The sequence below is a fragment of the Xyrauchen texanus genome, chromosome 18, assembly GCF_025860055.1.
Source record: "Xyrauchen texanus isolate HMW12.3.18 chromosome 18, RBS_HiC_50CHRs, whole genome shotgun sequence".
Lineage (NCBI taxonomy): Eukaryota > Metazoa > Chordata > Actinopteri > Cypriniformes > Catostomidae > Xyrauchen > Xyrauchen texanus.
In genome coordinates, this window is record NC_068293.1 from 36,889,628 (window position 1) to 36,913,430 (window position 23,803).

At 42.2% G+C, this 23,803-nt stretch overlaps 1 protein-coding gene across 1 annotated transcript in view; it reads right to left on the reverse strand.

The window, feature by feature from the left end:
* LOC127658676 (obscurin-like protein 1) overlaps positions 1 to 17,732 on the reverse strand; it is a 46,811-nt gene extending 29,079 nt beyond the window's left edge. Inside the window, exons 1-7 of the mRNA XM_052148085.1 lie at positions 17,565 to 17,732; positions 7,981 to 9,100; positions 4,161 to 4,430; positions 3,267 to 3,527; positions 2,856 to 3,161; positions 2,500 to 2,766; positions 2,128 to 2,403 (exon numbers count right to left, since the gene is read on the reverse strand). Coding sequence (XP_052004045.1) covers positions 2,128 to 2,403; positions 2,500 to 2,766; positions 2,856 to 3,161; positions 3,267 to 3,527; positions 4,161 to 4,430; positions 7,981 to 8,995 — 2,395 coding nt within the window. The 5' untranslated portion in view covers positions 8,996 to 9,100; positions 17,565 to 17,732. The remainder of the gene's footprint in view (positions 1 to 2,127; positions 2,404 to 2,499; positions 2,767 to 2,855; positions 3,162 to 3,266; positions 3,528 to 4,160; positions 4,431 to 7,980; positions 9,101 to 17,564) is intronic.
* Between the last annotated feature and the right edge of the window lie 6,071 nt (positions 17,733 to 23,803).

Genomic DNA, 23,803 nt, shown 5'->3' on the forward strand with positions numbered 1-23,803 from the left:
CATTCATTAGAAGCAAATATTTGAAAATCACCTTGGTCTTGAACATTAAACGGGATGACATCACCCGTTCTCACACAGTCGTACCATCCAGAGTTAGAGGGCTGTGCTGTCTTGACCGCTACCGTCCTGCTGGTACACTCTGTTTTGATTTTAGGCTGACTTTTTGAGCCAAGCTCTACACCATCCTTGTAACAACACACCTTGGCATTTGGGTCTGAAAGCTCACCGTGTAAATCAGTGGAGTAATCCGCTTCAACCACCTGCTTCTTCACAGTCTCTGGTAAGTCTGAGAATGTCACTGGTGGGTCTAAAGGTGATCCGTTGCATTATTAAAGAATATACATAAAATTAATATCCTTTATGAAAGGTTATCTAGACTGCCTAATCTGTAATTTCTCAGATCAACTGCCAAGAAGCAAGTTAAACAATGTAATGCAAAACATGTAACATCTATATCACATTTCTGCCCACAGGTTGGATACAATGGTAAGAGGCATGTCCATAACAGTGCTAAGCTGTGCTAAGAGACACAGATGACACAAAAAGCTTTTTGTTAGTTTGCATCTAGTTGAGCAACAATTCTAAAAAAAAACACAAATCACCTTTGATATCCACAGTGAACTGGACAGAATCATCAGAGGTTTCACACCGGTATAATCCAGAATGACTGGGTTCAGCTGACTTGACTACCAGTGTTCTTATAGCTCCCTCAGACTGAATATCCAAACCATTCTCTTGCTGCCGCTGTATATCATTGTGGAACCAGCAGACCTGGACTGTAGGGTCTGAGACTGTACAGCGGAGTTCAAAGGGGCCACCAGCTTCAGTGCTTATATTCTTCTCAGCTTCTGGAACAGCTGAGAACCTCACTGGTTCAGCTATAGATGATGATTCATATCAGAATCATTAAGAATTACAAGAATTTCTCCTGATTAAAAGTCATTAAGATAACATTTAACAACTGAATATAAAAAAACATTGTGTCTGAAAAGGTAAACCAAATTTGTGAAGCTAATCCAGAAAATATTGAAAGAGAACAAATCTTTGAAACATTTTGGAAGAACACAAAAGAGCAACATGGGAAGCAGTGACTGTTAGTGGCATAAATGCAAGAAGACATCCAATTAATTTGTAAGTCAGAAATAAAGAAGACAAAATCACCTCTGATGTCCACATGAAACTTGATGGCATCATCCTTTGTCATGCAGCTGTACACACCGGCATGAGACAGGTGTGCTGACTGAATACTCAGTGTTCTCATCCTGCCATCTGACTGGAAGTCTGCTCCAGTTTCTACAAGGAGCTTATCCCCATCTTTATACCAGTAGACTTGTGCAGTTGAGTCTGAAACCTCGCACTGTAGAACAATGGGGCAGCCTGCTTCAATGCACTTTCTCTGCATAACTTTGGGAACAGCTGAGAACCTCGCTGGTGGGGCTATAGATATTTTAGAGTGTTTTAAGTCCTCACCTTTGAATACTCATTTTTACTTACTTCATTTTAAATATGTGCAGACTTTTACAGCTGTACAGTCTTACATTTTTAATCAGCTTAAGTCTGAACAATGTGCAGTTTAATGCCAGTGAATATGCAGTATACGTGATCGTTAGTTGCAAAAAAAATGTTACTTTTAAATATCTCATTAAATTCAGTAAAATCTAAATCACCTTTAACATCCACATTGAAGTGGACAGCATCATCCCTTGTCTTGCAGCTGTACACCCCTGAGTGGTACAATTCAGCTGACTGGACAACCAGCTCCCTCTTTGTGCCATTGGATTGGATGTCTATTCCATTTTGAGGCAGTAGTTTTGCTCCGTCTTTGTACCAGGAGACCTGGACGAGTGGATCTGAGAGCTCACATATCAGTGCTATTGTTGAGCCTGCTTCAATGGACTTGTTCCTCTCAGCCTCCGGAAGCACTGAGAACCTCACAGGTGGGGCTATATGTGTTTGGATGCAGTATTATTTGGTAAACTTAAAAACCTTAGTATATGTGCAAGATTCCATTTGTTGAGTATTCTCATGTTGTTTCATATGAATGGAATGTTGTGCATTAATCAATTATTTGTTTAGCTAAGCAAAGTTCAAACAAGTTAACTGAGGAAAAGAAGAAAAATCACTTACCCTCAACCTCCACATTAAACCTGATGACATCATCAATTGCATCGCAGCTATAAACTCCTGAGTGGGTGAAATCCGCTGATTGGATGACAATCCTCCTCATTGTTCCAACTGATTGGATGTGTAGACCTTCCATTGAATGAAGTTCAACACCATTCTTGTACCAACGGACTGGGGCCTCAGGGTCTGACAGCTCACAGTAGAGCACTATAGGGTTACCAACTTCCACAAATTTGTTTCGATCCATTTCAGAAAGTGGAGTGAATTTTACCAATGGAGCTGAATGAGAGGAACAGATAAGCCAATACAACAGAACAATTATTAATGTCCTGATAAACACATATCAAATCAAGGAAATCAGTGTTAAGTGTTTACCTTGTATATACAGAGCAGCAGAATCCCGAATTCCATAGGCAATGAAGGTGATCTCTGCTCCATTGTCTGTGACTCGTACTTTATGAATGCGTAGGGACTGGTGTGTACGTGAACGCCTTATGGAGAAACGTTCATCGTCTTGAAGCTGGTTTCCATTGAGAAACCAAGTGCCTATAACTGAGGCAGAGAGCTCGATGGTAAAGCTGGCATCTTGGCCTTCTGGCACTAAAGCATCTTGCAGAGGTGCTTGAATTCTGGCAACTGGAACTAGATAAGTTGGAAATTAGTTTGTTTGTGTTGTGTACGAACAGGAAAGTTTAATTACAATCTTCACCCTCATGAAGAATTGCACTTACCAAGGTGAACTGCACGAGGGAACTCTACATTTCCACTCCTTCCATATTTATTGACGCTGCATATACGGAATCTGTAGTCTGCCTCGCATGGAACACTGTCGCCAAGAATTTCCACTGAGGTTGCGGTGTCAGTGGTCAAACATTGGAGCCACTCCTGTGATCCAACCTCTTGTCTCTCAATTATATATCCAGAAGGTGGATTCTTTCGAGAATCTTGTGAAGGAAACCAGGAAAGGAGAGCTGCATTTGCTCGTTCTGTGTTTATCTGTACCCCAATAGGGCAGCTCGGTGGACAGTGCTTTGCCGCTGAAATAAGAAAGGAGAGGATAGTTGGTAATACATTAGAATATTCTGGAATTAATGTATTTACATTTTAATAATTGCAAATGGTTTGTGTGAATGTTTTCTAACCTTTTACTCGTAGCTGAGATGATGTCTTTGATCTACCCACGTAGAAAGTGACCAGACCAGAGTCTTGTGGTGTAGTATTGACAAAGACCAAAATGTGTGTCCTTCCAAAAGATTTAAGAATTGTCTGATGGGTCTCCCTTAGCTCCGTTCCATCTTTGTACCAATGAATCTCCATTTCCTCTTCCTCCACTTCCACACAGAATGCTGCATTTTCCCCCTCCAATATATCAACTTTTCGTGGCAGCTTTCTTACAATGGTGCCTTCAAAGAATACGTTTACATTGATGAAAGTCAAAAACATGCTAACCATATTTATGTGAATTGGAATGGATGATAGCAAGGTACAGGGTTAGTTCACCCCAAAATGAAAATAATTTACTTGCCCCCAATTTACTTAAACACATAGGTCTTTATTCTGTGGACACAAAAGGAGATGTTGGACAGAATGATAGGGACTGACAGCTTCAGTCACCATTCACTGTCATTGTATGGAGAAAATAGGCAATGAAAGTGAATGGTGACTGAGGTTAACATACTGCCTAACATATCCATTTATATTCTACACAAGAAAATCAGTCATTCGACTTTGAAACAAGTGGGGGAGCATACGTTTCATCGAAACATCTGCTCCCTTTGTTGGTCTGGCTTTTAACTCACTTTTTTAGAATGCAAATGTAATAAAGTTATATCTTTTTGCTAGACCCTTTTTAGTCTGTTTTGCAATTCAGTGTGCAGTTAGAAACTTTTGATTTTTGACTCAATCTTTTTGGCTCTATGCACCTGAAGCCAAAATATTTTGATAAGTTTAAGTGCAATAACTCCAAGTAAAGAGGGTGAGGATATGATGACAAAATTTCCATTTTTGGGTGTAGTATCTATTTTATATATCTTTACCTTTGACTGCTACCTCAGCAATGCTTCTGCCTCCATCGGCCATCTCGCAGAGATATATCCCATCATCATCAACTCCAATATCACGAATTGTGAGTCGCCGCTTTGTCCCCCACTCCTCCATCCCGTATTTGGCTCCTGGCTGTAGCCGCCTGTCTTCTAAATACCATGTGATTGGAACAGAGTCTTCAGGAACTTCACACTCAAGAATAGCCAAGTCCCTCTCCCAGACTTGCAGGTCATACAGTGGTTGCTTAAATCGCACTGGTGGTTCTGTTACAAGATGGAGAGAACACTGAAGATCTCAAAAGTTTTCTTTTTGTCATAAATGGATGTCATATTTGCAGAAGATGTAAAACCTGCCCTACTGAAAAAAAAATCCAAAATAATCGAGCATACAGTATGTTGTGTCTTTGCAGCTGACTATAAATTTCCATGCTAATCTAAGATGGTTTATTCTGGCTATTATGGTTTTGGTACTGTCTGGAGAAGCCTGTGGAGAAGCTGGTTAATCAAGGAAGTCTTGCTGGTTAAGATAGTTAAGAAGCCCGGTGGGGACACTAGAATCAAACAGCGAATAGCATGGCTATGCTAGTTCACCTCCTAGACCAGCATGAAAATTCAAAGTCAGTTACTTGAAATATCCTCTTATTTTATGTTTCAAATATAAAAAAGAGAGATTGCATTCTTACTTATTGCTCCAAAATATCTCTTTATAAATAACCATGTGGTTACGCTTCGACCCCCATGAGCGTCCTTCAGAACTTCTCTTGCGAGAGCTTTTTTTTTATTGAAGACATTGTTTGAACTCAGTACCTTACTAACATCATTCTGGTGTGTGTGTGTTTTAAACTGTCTTGTCTTTATGTGAATAAATTAATCCAAAAGATTAGTAGTAGGCTACTGATGACATTTTTAAAAAGTACTTACAACCCCAATTCTGATAAGGTTTGGACCGCATTAAAAAATACTAGTAAATACTAAAAGGAGCAATTTGAAAATGTTATTTACCCTGTGCTGTATTGAAAACACCACAACACATTATTTGATGTTTAATCATGTGAATTTAATTGTTTTTTGAAAATATACACTAATTTCAATTCAAATGATTGCAAAACACTCCAAAAAAGTTGGGACAGTTGAGTGTTTGCCACTGTGTAACATCACCATTTCTTCTAATAACTCATATTAAACATTCGGGCACTGAAGACAAGTTTGTTAAGTTTAGCAAGCACAATTTTCTCCCATTCATCCATTATGCTGTTTGTCAGATCTGTAGGTGTATGGGACATTCGTTGCCATATTTTGTGCTTCATAACGTGCAGTATTCTCAATTGGAGACAGATAAGGACTGCAGGCAGGCCAGTCTACCCCCCGCACTCTCTGCTTATGCAGCCATGTGCTTAATCTGGGCAATATGAGGTTTGGAGTTGTCCTGCTGGAAAATGCAGGGACATTCCTGGAAAAGACACTGTCTGGATGGAAGCATATGTTGCTCCAAAATTTGTACATAACTTGCTGCATTAATGGTGCCCTTACATACAGTATGTGCAAGTTACCCATGCCATGGGCACAGACACCCCAGTACCATGACAGACACAGGCTTTTGGACCTGATGCTCATAACAGCTTGGATGGTCCTTTTCCACAATGGCTATTTTTTCTCAAAAACTATTTGAAAGGACTACAAAACACGATTCTGCTGTTCTACTTTCCATCTCAGATGAGACCGATCCCAGAGAAGTCGGATGCACTTCTGGACTGTGTTGATGTATGGCTTCTGATTTCCATATGGTAAAGCCTTATCTTGCATCTGTGATGCAGCAGCAAATGGTGTTGAATGATAAAGGTTTACTTAAGTATTCACAGCCCCATGTCATAATATCCATTCCAGGCACATAGTGTTTATAAGATTGTAATGTCTGAGGGTTCGGCGATAACACGCATTCAGAAGTGATTTTTGGCCTTGTCCTTTAAGCACCATGATTTGACTGGATTCCTAGAATCTTTTAACTATATGAAATGCCCAAAATCCCTCCAATTTGTCTTTGGGTAACATTGTCTAAAAGCACCCTTTGGCGTCTTTATCCTATGCACACAGAGGGCAGTCTAAAAGGGATGCGTTGTAATGTAACTTAATACAACTGACACAGAGCTTCAGTACAGAGCCATGCTCTACCTTTACTTAGTACTGCAATGCACATACAAAGTAGGAGGAGACTTAGGGTCAACTACGGATGCCAGAACGTCTCTTAAAGAAACATTGTCAAAATGACAATACTTTACTTTTACACTGCCAATATTCTGATATTATTGCACGTGTTTAACCACTAGATGTATTATTATACTTATAAATATATTAGTGTGGTTATTTTACATGATCATGTCGATTATTTTAGATCCCCTAACCCAACCCCATTCCTGAACCTAACCAATTATCAATGGTATAAATCATGAATGAGGTTTCATGTTTAACATTGGGTAAATTTAGTTACAATAATTAAAATTTTAATTACACAATTATTTAGATATTTTAAAGCACCTGACCCCACCATTATACTACAACCTATCCAATTCTCAACAATTTAAAGACATAACAAGCAGATAAAAGTACAGTCACAATAATTTATTTAAAATAAAAATTATACAAAAGCACTATAATAATCCAAAACATACTATAGCATTATGTGAGTAACAGAGTGAAACCAAAGGTTTTAATCACTGAAAATCTCCTTCCGTGAAGGCAGCACATCCAATACCGGTCACACATCTCATTCAAAAGATACATCCGAACTTGAGCTCATTGTAATTAGTCACAAGACATGTGAGAGCCAATGGTGTTTGATGTTGCGCTGACCCCTTCTCTTGGCGGGGATTTTTTAATTTGTTATTAGAACGAGTCAAGAGTTGAATGTGTACGGCGGATGCCGTGGGACCACGAAATAAAAACGTACATTTGGGTCTGTTCTTCACACAAAGAGATCGGAATTCATGGAATACACCCGGAACTGAACAGGTCACTTCAGCAGAGCAGAATGTGTATATAAAATAATGGATTAAACATTAACCACTATAAAATATTATGTTGCTGATTAAACATTACCATTGTGAATAAACGTGGCTGATCAAAATCATAATGAAAATCATACCCCAACATATAATGTAAGAATAACAAAATTCTAACCCAACATAAAATTTGACAATGATAAAAATCCGATTCCCTTCGTGTCAATCTTTGACGCCGAACGTTTGTCATTGAAAGCAATGCGCTTGACAGATGTTTTGTGAAGTCAGGTAATTGTAAAGCTCCCTTGATTCATTTCTTTCAACTGAATCATCATTAAAGTTACTGTTGATTAGGGAGCCAAATGCTTGACACAGCAGATACCATCTGGCTCCTCAGTTGCACATGTGCATGACAAACTAATATGGTGTTATAGTGGCTCAGGTGGTAGAGCGGGTTGTCCACTAATTGCAAGTTTGGTGGTTCGATTCCCGGCCCACATGCTGAAGTGTCCTTGGGCAAGACACTGAAACCCAAGTTGCTCCCAATGGCAGGCTAGCACCTTGCATGGCAGCTCTGCTGTCATTGGTGGGTGAATGGGTGAATAAGACGCAATGAATACTTTGAATTGAATACTGCTAAGGTTAAAAAGATGCTATATAAGTGCAGACCATTTACCATTTGTTCTAGATCATGTGGTCCTTTTTAATCATGCTATAATGTGAAGAATTGTTTTGTTGCCCTATGCATTTATCTGCATTTATTTATCTACATACATACATAACCCAAAACAAACGCTAATTAGACAGATTGCTCTTACCTTTGACGATAAGGTGTACAGCACTCAGGGTTTTCCCTGCACTGTTGGAAGCAGAACAGACATAAACTCCATTGTCCTGTTGTTTGCAGTAGAGAACTTTTAGTGTGAAGTATCCCTCTCTGTCCTCATACAGCAGATACCGTCTACCAGACAAAATTAGCCTCCCATCTTTCCGCCATAATATTTCTGGTTTGGGCTTCCCTGTTACGTAGCAACGAAACTTTGCATGTTTCCCCTCTGTCACTGCAAACATTTTCACTTTGGCTGAGTTCGGCAGTGGGTCATCTTTCAGCCTTGTTGCAACCTGCCTGCCACTTCTCTGTTTTCCTTGATGAGCTTTCCAGTGACCATTAGTGTAACCGTTACGATTCCCTTCATCTTCATGTCCTGGTCCTGCATCCACCAACAGCACAGCCCCAGCCAGACTCTCTCCAAATTTGTTCCGGGCCTTGCACGTATAGACCCCTCCATCTGGTGCTCGTGTCTTGAAAATCTTTAGCTGGAACCATCCTCCATCCTGATAGCTAACACTGAAATGTGTGCTCTCAAAGATCTCGCTCAATTTCTTCCCATCCTTCTCCCACATCACCTCTGGTAAAGGGTTTCCCCAAAGCTTACAGGAGAACATGGCATCCTCTCCTCGTCCAACCCTGGTTGAGAGAGGTTTGATGAGGAAGCGTGGCTTGTTTTCCTCTCGCAATTCCATCTCTTGTGCTTCGCCTTCTACTTTCAAGGTTGCTGCCGCATAAGTCTCACCAATGCAGTTCTTGGCCTTGCAGATGTATTGCCCACTGTCTTCCATTGTTACTGAAGTTATGATAAGGTTGTAGACATTGCCATCTTCAAACACCCGGTATCTGACCTCTGGACAGATTTTCTCATTGTTTCTTTCCCATATAACTGCTGGTCTGGGATCCCCGCCGATTTGGCATTTCAGAACTGCGTCTGTGCCACTCTGTACAACCACAGGACGAGGGTAGGCCAGAAACCGTGGTGCTCCACCAAACACATCCATTCCTGCTCACTTGCCAACCTCCGTTCAGATTGACAGGCCACAGGCATTCAGTCTCTATGTTACTTTGGTAGAATTTTGTTGCCCAGCTCTTTATCAAGTAAGTCTCTGAATCAAAACAAAGAAAAGTACATTTCACTTATGGTTCAGTAAAAATAGCAATCATTAATAGCTAGCAATCATTTGTCAAATTAATGGAAATCGTTTGAGATGTATTAAAGGGATAGTCAACACAAAGATATTATGTAATTATATACTCAACCTGTTCCAAACCCTATGACTTTGTTTTTCTTTGTGCAAAACAAAATATATTAGGCACAATGTTAGCCTCAGTCACCATTCACTTTTTTGTATTTTAATTGCAATTTATTCCCCCCATACATTTAAAGTGAGTGGTGAATGAGACTTAGATTTTCCCCTATGTCTCCTTTTGAAATAAAGTCATAAAGATTTGGAACAACATGAGGCTGAGCAAATTATTATGTAATTTCCATTTTTGGAGTCCAACCCATTTAATATGTTCATTTTTGTAAGAAAAAATTAAGCTCATAGTTCCATACTGATATACCATGAATTACCTTGTCAGGAACAAATAATACATTTATTAATTTAACTAATGTACAAAATGTGGAGTATGTGATGTCAGCTTGTGCTCATTGCCATTGTTTACTTAGGCCTGCGGTTATAATATATATTTTGTCTTTTATGACAGTGGGTTTATTTAGTTGTTATGAAGTCAAGTCCAGGTAGTTCAATATTGGTTCAACTTTTCAATTCTGTATTTGTCTGCATACCATAACAAGATACAGTATCTTATATACTTTATCTTGGAAAACAGTATATACATTTCTGTACCCATAATTTCAGCCTTATCACATGAAATTTACTTGACCATGGCAAAACCTTTGCAAATCAAAATTACATGCTGTATTACATGGCCACAGTTTCCTAGAAAAATGTCCTGCAGGGGGTGCAAAATACAAGTGAAATTATGTTGTAATCAGACAAGATTTGTAAAATGAATTTTAGATAGATGTCCCTCACCTTAAACTTTAGCCTAAGCCTAACCAATAGTGTTCTAAAAGATAAATGAGAGGTGATCAAAACCGATATCCTTACCCTTAACCAACGCCTAATCTAACCGATATTGTTTTTTTTTTTTAAGATAATTTGACATTAAAGCACATTTTTTTCTGAAGCAAACATTTAATTTTGTGTTGCTTCTATGTCACTTTGGTTTTACTTCCTTGGCTTGGCTCGGACAGCGGTCTTCAAAGTTTAAAGTTCACCACTCTCAGGTGAGCTAGCGCAAGCTAATCATCCTGTAATAAGTGTGTAAATGTTGGTGGGTCTGTAATACAAGTGTTAAAATGTATGGGTAAATGTGTTTTGAGATCATAACATAGCATTTTGTTTGTAACAGAGAGAATATATATATATTAATGATTATATGAGTCTAGTTTGACTATTTTTCAAACAGTTGTTTCTCAAAGACTAGTTGTTGAGTTCGAGTATTGGTATGTTTACTAGTGAGATTTGATAGTGTGGGCTCTCCCCATGAGTGAAAGGGTCACATTTCACCAGGGTGCTTAAAGCTTAGGATATTCTTAAATATATGCCTTGTGTGAGAAGAACCCACATCAGTCGTCTAGAGGTGAACCGTCTTTTAGCCCTGTTGCAACAGCGACCACAACACAGCAAAAACAGCTGGTGCTGTATTTCAATGGGAAAGTGCTTTATATAGTTTGTCCTAAATAAAGACCTGTGAGAGGGCATGTGTCAGGTATCACAAAGCACACCACAGAACACACATGCACATACAACATAGGTCTCACACAGGACACACCCCATTGGGACCACTTAGTCAAAATATGCTATGCTTCTCTCACACCCCTGTTGGTGAATGCAATGACGAATTGAAGTGTTAAATGTCATTGTCAAAATTAGTTTGTTGGTCATTTGTTTCAAGAAAGAAACACTAGCTCAGTACTGTTTTGTGATATCTTTCTCCAAAAATATCCTCCAAGCAGTCTAACCTCTAGCAGTCACATATGAAGTAATCCAGACCTTGACAGATTTTAAAGTGTGGCTTCTCAAGTTAAATCACGCTGCAAGTTTGGCCTTTTGGATCTACAGGGTGATGTCAATACACCAAGACTGGATTATCTGTTTTAGGAGGGCACAACACATGAATTGTCTTCGATAGGAAAAGGATCCGAGTCCAAGTGTTGTCTTCAAAACCAAAACATATCACTAGCTGTTCATTGTGCTACTGTACAAACAAGACAACACAATGTGATATATTCAAATAAACCAATTAAAGAACTTTAAACACACCAATTCTGTGTTCGCAGTATGCCCAAATACTGTATATCAACAAATGTATGTTTTATTGCTGTTCAGTGGAACTTTTATGCATGCAATCAACATCTGAGCAATCACATCAAAAGGTGCAAAAGCAAATACTGTGTAATTATATTAACAACTAATTAATGACAAATTAAGTTCAGTTAGGAAACTCTGTGGCACAGACTGATAGGTCACGCTGGCACACCTTGCTACGCTAACAAACCAGAACCCCATTTTTACTCATCAAATGATATATAACTCGCCCATGCAATGTAAGTCTGCAGCAGCATGGTAACATGCAGTGTTTCTCAAGACTCCCACACTCATAATTTTTGCTATTTTCTCCTTGTTTTTCCACCTCCATTCCTCATCTCGAGCTGATCGAGTAACATACGAGATCCTGGATCCCTATCCGCAAACACACTGAAGGAAACGTCATCTTCTGGGCATGCCCGAGCCTAGTAGGCCAAGTGTTAACATCTCAACGGTGATGCTGATCTACCCACGCTCCCGCTATACGCACTATACAGTTGAAGTCAGAACTTTACATACACCTTAGCCAAATACATTTAGAGTCAGTTTTTCACAATTCCTGCCATTTAATCGTAGAAAACGTTCCCTGACTTAGGTCAGTTAGGATCACTACTTTATTTTAAGAATGTGAAATGTCAGAACATTATTAGAGAGAATTATTTATTTCAGCTTTTATTTCTTTCATCACATTCCCAGTGGGTCAGAAGTTTACATACACTGTGCTAATATTTGGTAGCATTGCCTTTAATTTTTTTTACTTAGGTCAAACGTTTTGGGTTGCCTTCCACAATCTTCTCGCAATAAGTTGCTGGAATTTTGGCCCATTCCTCCAGACAGAATTGGTGTAACTGAGTCAGGTTTGTAGGCCTCCTTGCCCCCACATGCTTTTTCAGTTCTGCACAACTGAAACTGTGATGATCAGGGAAGACAGACAAGAGTGCGGATCCAAACGCAGGCTTTATTGGGATAAAAAATAAACAAACACTAGAACAAAGGAAAGTCCACGATGGGAAAACAGACAGGAACGCGAGAACAGCAGGGGAACCTTGGACGGACGACAGGGTAACCATGAACGGGTAGACAGACTGACAGGGAACACGGACAGAAGGCGTTTAAGCAGACATCGGAACTGATACACGGAAACGTGATACTAACATTAACGAACGACAACCACAGCACAAACAGACAGGGCTTAAATACACAGACAGAGAACAAAGGAACCAATGAGCAAACAAAACCAATGACAGATTAACGAAGACAGGTGATAATAAAATAGACGACAGGTGCGGACAATAACGCTGTGACAGCGGTGATGAGGAGTGAGGACGAAGGGAAGTGTAGTTCTAACAGAGACAGTGAAACACAGGCGGGCAACAAGGAAGACATGACAGGGAGCGTGTTCGGTGAAACAGAAAACACTGGACGGATACCAAGGAAGAGTGACATGGAACGTGACTGGCGAGGGTGAAACAGAAAACACGGGACGGACCACATGGAAACGTGACATGAACGTGACTAGAGAACACAGGGATCGTAACATAGCCCCCCCTCAAAGGACCGGATTCCAGACGGTCTAAACAAACTTAAAACCCAAAAACACAAAATGTTCCAGGCGAGGGGGGCTAGAAGAGGGGGAGAAAAGACAGACCAAACGGGGCACAAGGGACACAGGGACAGATCAAGGAGGCACAAGGGACAATTAGGCAGACCACGGGGGAAAAAAGGGAGATGAGACTGAACACTGGGGCAACTAGGCAGTCCATGGAGACACAGGGGCCAGACAGGCAGACCGGGGAGGAGAAAAGGGAAGGCAGGCAGTCTATGGGGTTGCGATATCGGGCTAGGGTCAGGTGGTCTTGGAATCCTCCACCGGGAAGGAACTGGTTTAGGAGGCCAGGGAGGTATTGACTGGGCAAGGGCAGGTTTGGATGGCCCGGAAGTTGGCCACGAGACAGGGACAGGTTTAGGTGGCCTGGGAGTTGGCCACGAGACAGGGACAGGTTTAGGTGGCCTGGGAGTTGGCCACGGGGCAGGGACCGGTTCAGGAGGCCTGGGAGGAGGACACAGGTCAGGAACAGGGTCAGGGGCCCTGGGAGGAGGCCCTAGGATGGGAGCAGGGTCAGGGGGCCTGGGAGGAGGCCACAGGACAGGGACTGGGTCAGGGGCCCTGGGAAGAGACCACCGGTCAGGAACAAGGTCAGGAGGCCTGGGAGGTGGCCACGGGACAGAGGCCGGTTTAGATGGCCCGGGGGCTGGCCACTTGGTAAGGGCCAGTTCAGGGGACCTGGGAGGTGGCCACAGGACAGGGACAGGTCGAGGAGGCCTGGGAGACAGCCACAAGACGGGGACGAGTCTAGGAGGCCTGGGAGGCGGCCTTCGGACAGGGACAGGTCTTGGTGGTCTGGGAGATGGCCATAGAGCAGGGGCCGGTTCAGGGGGCCTGGGAGGAGGCCATCGGACAGGGACAGGTCCTGGAGGCGGAGCTAAGTGAGGCTCCGGAAGCTCAGGAGGCGAAGCCGCAGGAGGCTCGGGAGGCTCTGGTGGCGGAGCCGAGGGCGGTGACGCCGTAGGCAGCTCTAGAGGCGGAGGCCTGGAAGGCGCTGTGGACGGAGCTGAGGAAGGCCCAGGAGACGGAGCTGAGGAAGGCGGCGCCATAGGAGGCCCTAGAGGCGAAGCCCTGGAAGGCTCCGGAGGCGGAGCCGAGGGAGGTGGCGCCGTAGGAGGTGGCGCCGTAGGAGGCGGAGGCCTGGAAGGCTCAGGAGACGGAGGCCTGGAAGGCTCAGGAGGCGGAGCCGAGGAAGGCTCAGGAGGCGGAGCCGAGGAAGGTCTAGAGGCGAAGCCCTGGAAGGCTCTGGAGGCAGAGCCGAGGGAGGTGGCACCGTAGGAGGCTTTAAAGGTGGAGACCTGGAAGGCTCTGGAGTCTCTGGGGGCGGAGCCATAGGAGGCTCTGGGGGCGGAGCCATAGGAGGCTCGGGAGTCTCTGGGAGAGGAGCCGTAGGAGGCTCGAGAGGGGGGCCGTAGGATGCTCGAGAGGCTCTGGAGGCGGAGCCCTGGAAGGCTCGAGAGGCTCGAGAGGCTTGAGAGGCGGAGCCCTGGAAGGCTCGAGAGGCTTGAGGGGCGGAGCCCTAGAAGATTTGAGTGACTTGAGGGGCGGAGCCCTGGGAGGCTCGAGAGGCGGAGCCCTGGGAGGCTCGAGACACGGAGCTCTGGGGAGCTCGGGAGGCAGAGCTCTGGGAAGCTCGGGAGGCCTGAGGGGCACTGGCTCTTGGACGGTCCTGGCTACTGGGGTTGGACCTGGGACGATCATGGCTACTGGTGCTGGCCCTTGGACGGTCATGGCTACTGGCGCAGGCTCTGGGATGGTCGAGGCTACTGGCGCAGGCTCTGGGACGGTCGAGGCTACTGGCGCAGGCTCAGGACGGTCAGGCTACTGGCGAGGCTCAGGACGTCTGGCTCAGGCGCTGGCTCGGGACGGTCGAGGCTGCAGGCACTGGCTCGCTGGCCGCTGGAGGCTGCAGGCGCTGGCTCGCTGACGTCGGGGCTACGGCGCTGGCTCACGGCCGTGGCAGGCGTGGGCTCTGGCTCGCTGGCCGTGGCAGGCGTGGGCCGGGAGGCGGAAGCCTGTCTTCTCCTCCTCCTCCGGGCAGATGAAGTGGACCGTGCAGGCTCACTGACCAAGGCAGGCGTGAAGGGACGAACCACGGGCGAATGGAGGGTTACCACTGTGGGAGGAGTGGCAGGGTTCTCCTCGATGACGCCCACAGTAAACGGCGAAGCGCAGACCAGCAGAGTCTCCTCAACGAACTCGCGGAGCGTCCAGCCGCGCGTCGTCGGTGGTAACCGCTCCTGGAGCGCACCACTCAGGTTGGCCTGGAAAAACGCCACCAGGTCGGAGTCAGAGAAGTCAGTGGCACCCGCAAACAAGAGGAAATCGCGGGTGTAGTCCTCCACCGAACGGTCTTCCTGCTTGAGGCTCAGCAGCTTGCAGCTTGCACGTAAAACCGCTGGATCCATGTTAGAGGGTCGTTCGTTCTGTGATGATCAGGGAAGACAGACAAGAGTGCGGATCCAAACGCAGGCTTTATTGGGATAAAAAATAAACAAACACTAGAACAAAGGAAAGTCCACGATGGGAAAACAGGCAGGAACGCGAGAACAGCAGGGGAACCTTGGACGGACGACAGGGTAACCATGAACGGGTAGACAGACTGACAGGGAACACGGACAGAAGGCGTTTAAGCAGACATCGGAACTGATACACGGAAACGTGATACTAACATTAACGAACGACAACCACAGCACAAACAGACAGGGCTTAAATACACAGACAGAGAACAAAGGAACCAATGAGCAAACAAAACCAATGACAGATTAACGAAGACAGGTGATAATAAAATAGACGACAGGTGCGGACAATAACGCTGTGACAGCGGTGATGAGGAGTGAGGACGAAGGGAAGTGTAGTTCTAACAGAGACAGTGAAACACAGGCGGGCAACAAGGAAGACATGACAGGGAGCGTGTTCGGTGAAACAGAAAACACGGGACGGATACCAAGGAAGAGTGACATGGAACTTGACTGGCGAGGGTGAAACAGAAAACACGGGACGGACCACATGGAAACGTGACATGAACGTGACTAGAGAACACAGGGATCGTAACAGAAACGGTGCTGTATCTTATCACTTGTTTATTGTGGCATTTACAAATGTAAGTAGTTATTAGGTTCAGTAAAACCCTCAGATCACTTGTTTGAAAGTTTTCTTGACTTTTGATAAAAAAGGCTACCTTGGCTCCAAATGCCATAACTTGCTTTGAGATAACAATACAAATTTTTGCCAAGATAGAGTTGACATGATTGCAATCATCATGTTAAGCATGAATAATTAACAAAAATAACAAATAAACTGCATCACTTTCTCAGCAGTGTTGTAACATAAGAGCCTCAAAACATGAGCTGTAAATGTTGGCATTTTTGAGAAAATGTTAGTAATTTTTTAAGTCACTGAAATAAGGCCATGAAACACATAATAGATTTTGTAGACTCCAGTTTTCGCTCACGAAATTAACTTTTGTGAGACATGCTCTTCTTCTGAGGTAAATTCACAGCGTGTCTTCTTCCAATAACGATAAGGAGCTCAAATGGGAAAGACTGTACCTCTCATTGGTTTGATACTGATTACACAATAAGATTTCAATTGGTTCATTTAAAAGTAGTCAATTTCATTTCAAGCTTTCTATAGACATATTTCTTATGTCTGTGAGGCAAGTATACGCTGAGTTTCGTTTGATTTTCTTACACACGCACGTAACGGACACAGTTCACAACGGTCAAGTTCACGGACACAAGATGGCAGGAAATGTATCCTGTATAATTGCTTTATTTTACAAAACCACAACGTTTTGCTATCATTGTGAGTGTACACAAATAAAAGTAAACCCTTTATAGATTCGAATGATATCTTACTCTTAACTGTATGACCAAAAATGACAGAGTATTTCTTTCTGCTGTTATCAGGGAAAAAATCAGGTGATCGCCTCTGTGCGTGTGACTGCCTGCCTGAGTTTTCGTCGACTCTCAGAGGTGGCATGAAAAAAAACCTGTTGTCTATTTATTTTCTTTAAACGTGGTTTTGGGGGATTTTATTTGATGTTTGTATAGTAGAAGCAGCACGCTTCTCTGTCAGCAGCAATTATATATAATCCACCCATACAATGTAGAGGCACGGCTGCAGCAGCATGCTAACCCAAAGCGTTTATCCCTCCATCTACCCAGCACCACTTGTCTAAAACTGCTCTACGGGGATTTTATTTTATGTTTGTTCAGTAGAAGCAGCACGCTTTTCTGTCAGCTGCAGCAGCAGCGCACAGGTTCCATGCAATAGCAGCAGCATATTTACTCATGTCAAGCAGCAGCAGCATGTATAGGGCAGATCTAGTCAGCCAAGCCCAAACCCATAACATGTTATATATATATAGAATAAAATATATGTTATACTACTCCAAGAGTTGTCCTAACTGAACTAATGGTTAAGTAAATTAAGATCAGACATGCACAAAATGATGCTGGTATATTGAGAATTTCCCTCAGGGGTTTAAAAGTGGATTAACCTCATGTTTGTTTTCCTGATTTAATTAGAATGACCTTTGGCCTCAGTGAAGCTGCACTATGGAACACACACATAACCTACCTCTCTTTAGTCCTTAGAGACGACTGTCAATATACATTCCAAGGCAATAAGCGTTCTTCTGAAGTCGGAAGGCCCACAGCTCCAGCTGTATATTTTTCAGAATAATCCTTTTCCACTTTCAAAGTCCTCCTCATTAACATCTACTCTGTGTCACCTGACCATTTTGCCAAGGCTTTTATCTGCCTCTTTTTAAGATATTGTTTAGCCTTATCGGACTGCCTTCCTTTGAACACTCCAGCAGTCCCACAATCTCTGTGCCGTTTAGTCCTTAGACACCCCGAGTGTCATTGTTCATAGAAGACCGTTAAATGCTTTTGCAGCTGCTGCTGTCCCCTAAAAATACTGGCAGCCTTGATGACAGCAGTGAAGATAAGTCAGGCTCTCCATTCACTTGCTCGCAGTGGCTAAAGATAGGTTGGATGGCTTTTCCTGAGCAGATTGCCTGGTTTACTTGAGACCTTATAATAAAACCTAAGGAGAAATGCAGCCCCTTTCTGGCCTCACAAAAACATTATTAAACAGCCTAGTCTCATACAATAAACGTTACTGTAACTACATTTTCACAAACTGACTTTTTTGTGCAGAATTCTACGTTATTGTAGCAGTTTACTGGTGAAAGTAGCAATAGAGGCACTATAACAACTGTATGTTTTATTCACTTTCACACAAATCACGAGTATAACGGATGATTATAACATTTAAACACATATTTTTTGTGGTATTACTCACACACTGTAAGTAATACAATACATTATTGTGGTGCCGTGAGCAAGAGACAGACAGTGTGTGGCGTCAAGCCTTGAAGACATAAAATGTCCAAAAAGGGGGAATGGATGGTATCCAGGGGAATGGTGTTCAAAATAAAGGGGACTCTGGCATCCTCACGGTGAAATGGGGCTCTGTGTAGGTTGGGGAAGTGTCATGGAATGGCCCAGGCATGAGCGAGGTCCGAAGGACTCAAGTACTACCCTCCTTGGTCCGTGGCACGTGAGGCCGTAGTGTCCTTGGCGGTTTGTCTTCCCAGGACCGTGGCAGGTGAAAGGGGAAGGCGGCCCAGCCTCTCGCCCGTTGGCCACAACACGTGCTTTCCTCCATGGCGTCGCACCTAACTGGTGCCCGGGGTCCAAGGAGCAGTTCCGGTGAAGCATTTAACTTGGCCAAACTCCCCGCTCTGCTCCTGGGCCTACGAGGATGCCAGTGTGTGCACACATTAAGAATAGAAGCCAGCTTCCCGAGAAGAGGTGCGCTCTACGCTCTAGAAGGTGTGCCTCATTTTCCCCGTTGGCCATATGAGGCTTTTTGATTTTGTGCCTTTTCTTTCTCCTGCCCAATCCCATCGTGAGCCTGGCTGAAGGATGGCCCTCAGAAGTGTGGCGATGATGACGAGAGGGAGGGATGGGTCATTTCGCCACAATTATTGAAACACTTTTACTATAAGGCATAATTTGAAAAACTGTACATTTTAACTCTTGTGTTACAGACTCACCCACATTTATGCACTTATTCCAATGTGATTAGCTACTGCAGTAACTCATCTCATTGAGTGTTGGACTATTATCTCTGAAATATGCAGTTCAAGACCAGTCAAGCAGGCTAGCTGACACATGAGACAAGAGTGTCATAGATGCATTACAAGATGACGTGGTTGCTTCAGAAAATGTGCCGATGTATGAGAATTGCCCAATTCATTGAACTCTATGGAGTTAATTGTTAGCATCACTGTCACTCAATGTTCAAACAATTAAAAATTTGTCTCATTATTTTTATTAAAATATATTTACCCTAGTTTCAGAGCATCCAGAAACGTATTTAAATTCACCAAGACCATCCTAAGAACGAGTTCTCTTATAACTTACTACAATGAATGTACCAAATCTATTGACAGAAATAATCCAAATGATTTCAACGTTTACTGTGCATACCTCCAGCTTTCTTGCCTAACAAACTCTGAAAATCTCCCCTCAGTGGCACTTTCTACAATGCTTGTCATGTGGAGGGCAAAGTTGTGCTTAATTCTGACGTAAAGTGGAGCATTGGTCCCTGAAGCGAGCCATGTGAAAGCTGCTTATAAGGAGAGAGGTTGTAAAATGGTTGTGAAAGACTAAAATATTTATGTTTTTGACTCAAAAATCTTTAATAAAATTATAATTGCAGCTCAGCCAAAATTAAGTTAATTTAAAAGATCATTAATATCTGCTGTCAACAAGAGTGAGTGGACGACATAGGGCGAATATATTACTTTTTATTACAGCTTGACTTTGCTTTACAGCGACGGTACAACACAGCATCCATAAAACTGCAATTGTTAAATTCTGCAGCAGAAATACCTCAAAATGATAATAGTCCCTAGAATATCAAAACCCACAAAAGGAGGAAGATCCTTTTCATATTTGGCTCCTATGACTATGGAATAGTCTCCCTAACACAGTTCGAGATTCAGACACATTCACTGGGTTTAAGTCTAGACTAAAGACTCATCTATTTAGACAGGCATACACCTAAATTATCCTCCAACCCACAATTAGGCTGCTTTAGTTAAGTCTGCTGGAACCAGAAACATTGATCAAGATTTATAACTCTGCAATAAATTGAATGGTATCAATGATAATATTATTCTATTTGTTTCCCTGTATCAACCTCGGGACTCCTATCCTGAGGTCACCAGAACTGGCTGGATCCAGCACCGTTTCTGCTTCATGTTGGACTCCACTGCTACATGATGATGACTAAATGCAGCCGGTGCCAGCCAAACATCACTTCACTATTATGATGGACTTCAGAGGATGAACTGATGCCAACTCCAACCATAAGACATGGGATACTTTGTATGCCATTACCTGAACCTTGGATTTAGGATGGACTACACCGAACCTCACCAAAGTTACAGGCCAGGTTGAACAGCATTTCACATCCCTGATCTCTGCCTGCATCACCTCGGTCTATTGATGGACCACGATCTTGAAATGGAATGCATAGACTAACAATTGCCAACCAAAGCCTTCATCAGCCAATTAACAAGGACAATTGCATCTATGTGAACTTCTGCAGTTAATCCAGGATGGACTTCAAAGACATTAGTCATTAATCTTACAGTTAAAACAAAATCGATGTTTAAACACTGACCCTTAACACTTACTTAGTTTAATCATTTTAAACCATGACTTTAACTATACATAAGTAATATTGGCATTATATGCATGATGTTAGTCAGAGGGGAACTGGCCCCCACAGTGAGTCTGGTTTCTCCCAAGGTTATTTTTCTCTATTAATCAACATCTTATGGAGTTTTGTGTTCCTTGCCACAGTCGCCTTCAGCTTGCTCACTGGGGTTATAAATACAATTATTATTTAATTACTTATTTTTAAACACAATTAATTTGATCTAATTACACATGATGATTCATCTACATTATTGACATTACAGTTTTATCTTCTGCTAATGCTTGATCTTCTGTAAAGCTGCTTTGAAATGATGTGTGTTGTGAAAGGCGCTATACAAATAAAATTGACTTGACTTGAAAATGAAGCGTTCATAGAGCAGATTCATAGAGGTGCTACGTGCACGTGTGATGTGGCTTATGAATGTGTGAGGCTGAACACATAGAGCAGTGACCCCTCAGCTGTTTAGAGGCTCACATCTCACAGGCTCAACACTGCCTCCTCTCATTTCAGCCATTGAAAGTAATCTGATCTTACCCCAAACCCTGAAACTAGCATCCTGGCAATGAAGCGATTTGTACAAGCCACTTTGTGAAAACCTGCAGGGATTAGCGGTCCTCTTTTTGAAACATATAAATTCCCTCAGCTGCCAAAAAGGATATTAGCAAGTACATCCAAATAAAACAAAGTGTCTGTTAATAGACCATTTGTAATGATATTTTTTTTTTGGGAAGTGCCGTCTTTGTTCATAGAACATTTCCGGTTAGTTGTCAAACTCATTCAAAACAACAGCGGTAATCGCTTTATTCCTAGTGACTCGTGGCAGTAACATTTACATGATTTTCATGAAAGGTCAGTATTGGACCATGTCATTTAGTGGCTGGATGCTCCCTGGATGCCTGGATCTAATGAAAAGTAAAGTGTTTAGATTTCCAAAATGACAAATGGATGTATGAACTGCAGTAGTGAAGCAAGACGGCTGAATACGTGCAGTACTAACAACTGTAGGATAAACAGCACACATTTTATCTCTGGTAGGTCAACAGCATTTTTGCCAGCTAATTGATAGTTTGATAGGTGGAGTCTAGCTGGCTGGTTAAGTCTATTTCATTATGGGCTCTAAAACTGACCTTATAGATCACTCCAATTATAATGAATGAAGCTGCTCAAATAAATGCACATGTCTACCTGAATTTAACAGGTTCCATTAATAAGTTTTTTTTATTATTATTATTATTTCAGCCACAAAAGTAAAGATTATGTTTTCAATAACAGTATTCTTCCACTACATACAGTACTTATCTGTCGGCATCACAGAATTCCGTAGGTATCACACCATATCACACAGGTGGTATTGGTACTATTAGCTTTCCAAGAAAGCAACTGTTTGGCATAGCAATAAAAGGGGCATTCACACAGGGTGACAGCAACCATTGGCGATGTGACAAAGTAAAGCAGAGTTCAACTGTACTGTAATACACAGCGACACAATGTGGCAGTTACCAATTGGAGTGTAGACAGTGAAGTTCACGTGATCCAGGGGCCTGATACAGTTCAAATAATCAAGCAATATACTAAGTTCACCTACAACTAACAACCATCAGTACAGCAACTTGGCGACCTCCAGAAATTAATTTGCTGTCTGTGTGAACGCAACTTTAGAGTTCCTTAAAGGTGCTCTGTAACCAGCAATTTGATATTATCTTATTACTATTACCACACTCTACTTTCTTCTGGACTTTCTTCCTGCTTTTATTATTTTTTTTTTTATAAGATGTTGCTTAAACAGTAAGTTAAGTTTACAACACGAGACTATGTAATCTGTAGTGCAAAATGGGACAGAATTGTTTTAACCCTGTTGTTTTAAATTGTTAATACATTTTTTGTGTAGTTTTTGTGTTTGGGTGGCTGGTAGTTTTGAATTTTGTCCTACAGTAATATTATTATTTATTTATATTATTATTTATTATCTATTTAATAATAGCCAGGTATGTTCTGTACTGATTCAGTGGAATGGATTTAAACATAGTAAAAAAAAACAAACAAAAAAAACAACAACAATTAAACTTTGGTAGCTGAAAGTTTGATACAATTAGCTGAAATATTAAACAAATGAGCATACAAGTGGAGGAATGTGTAGAACTTTATGAAAGCCATTTCAATTCTGTGTTAATCTGCTGACCTTTCTGTAGAATTTTGCTAAATCTGCTGAGCTTTCTGCAGAATTTTGCTGCCACAGATTCTGTGTAGGCCTGAAGATTGCAAATTGAATTATATTGATTCATTTCTGCAGCTCTGGAGAGCACCACACAGCTCTCTTCTTCCCTCTGCTGGCAGGAACACTCCCACAACTGTCATGTATACATGCTTTTCAAATATCAATTTTATCCATCTATAGACATAATATATAACAAATATGTTTTTCTCCCATTCAGTTAATCAGAGTCATCTCTCTGTGAATTGCACATCAAGTTTGAATGCAGCTTTAAATTTGCAGCAGTTCCACACGCAAAAGCAAACGTAGAGGTACCGAAAGTTCAGAAAGAAGTCACTCCTTTATTAGCAAATTTCTCTCTGCCCAACTCCATCGAGAACCTTGGCTGCATGATTTTTGCACAACTATTCAAACGTATAGTATATTTCTAGTCAGTTGTTTAGAAAAGACTGCCTCTGGTCTGTCAAGTGGTAAATCTTTTGTACCATCTCAGAGGAAAGAAATTGTTTAATACTGCCTTCATGTGCTATCGGAATTATCCTTATTCCCACTTCTGAAGTGGTAATTACGAGTAAGTCATTTTTAAGTGCTTTGTTGTCAGAAAGAACAGGAAACATGGATGACACCATGTCTTGAGGAAATTTAGTTTTTACACCAAATTACTCGATAATGGAATTTTGGTCAAAAACAAGCTATTTTCATGGTGTAAAAATGTACAACATGCATGAAATGATTGCTGATATACATAAATGAATATAACCGAAACGGCAAGCATTAACAATTAGCTGTTTAGTGTATTAGGGTTTTCAGTGAAAGCTCGCTAACTTGTTAGTTTAGCGTTGTTGTGCTATGTTGCTGCTATTAG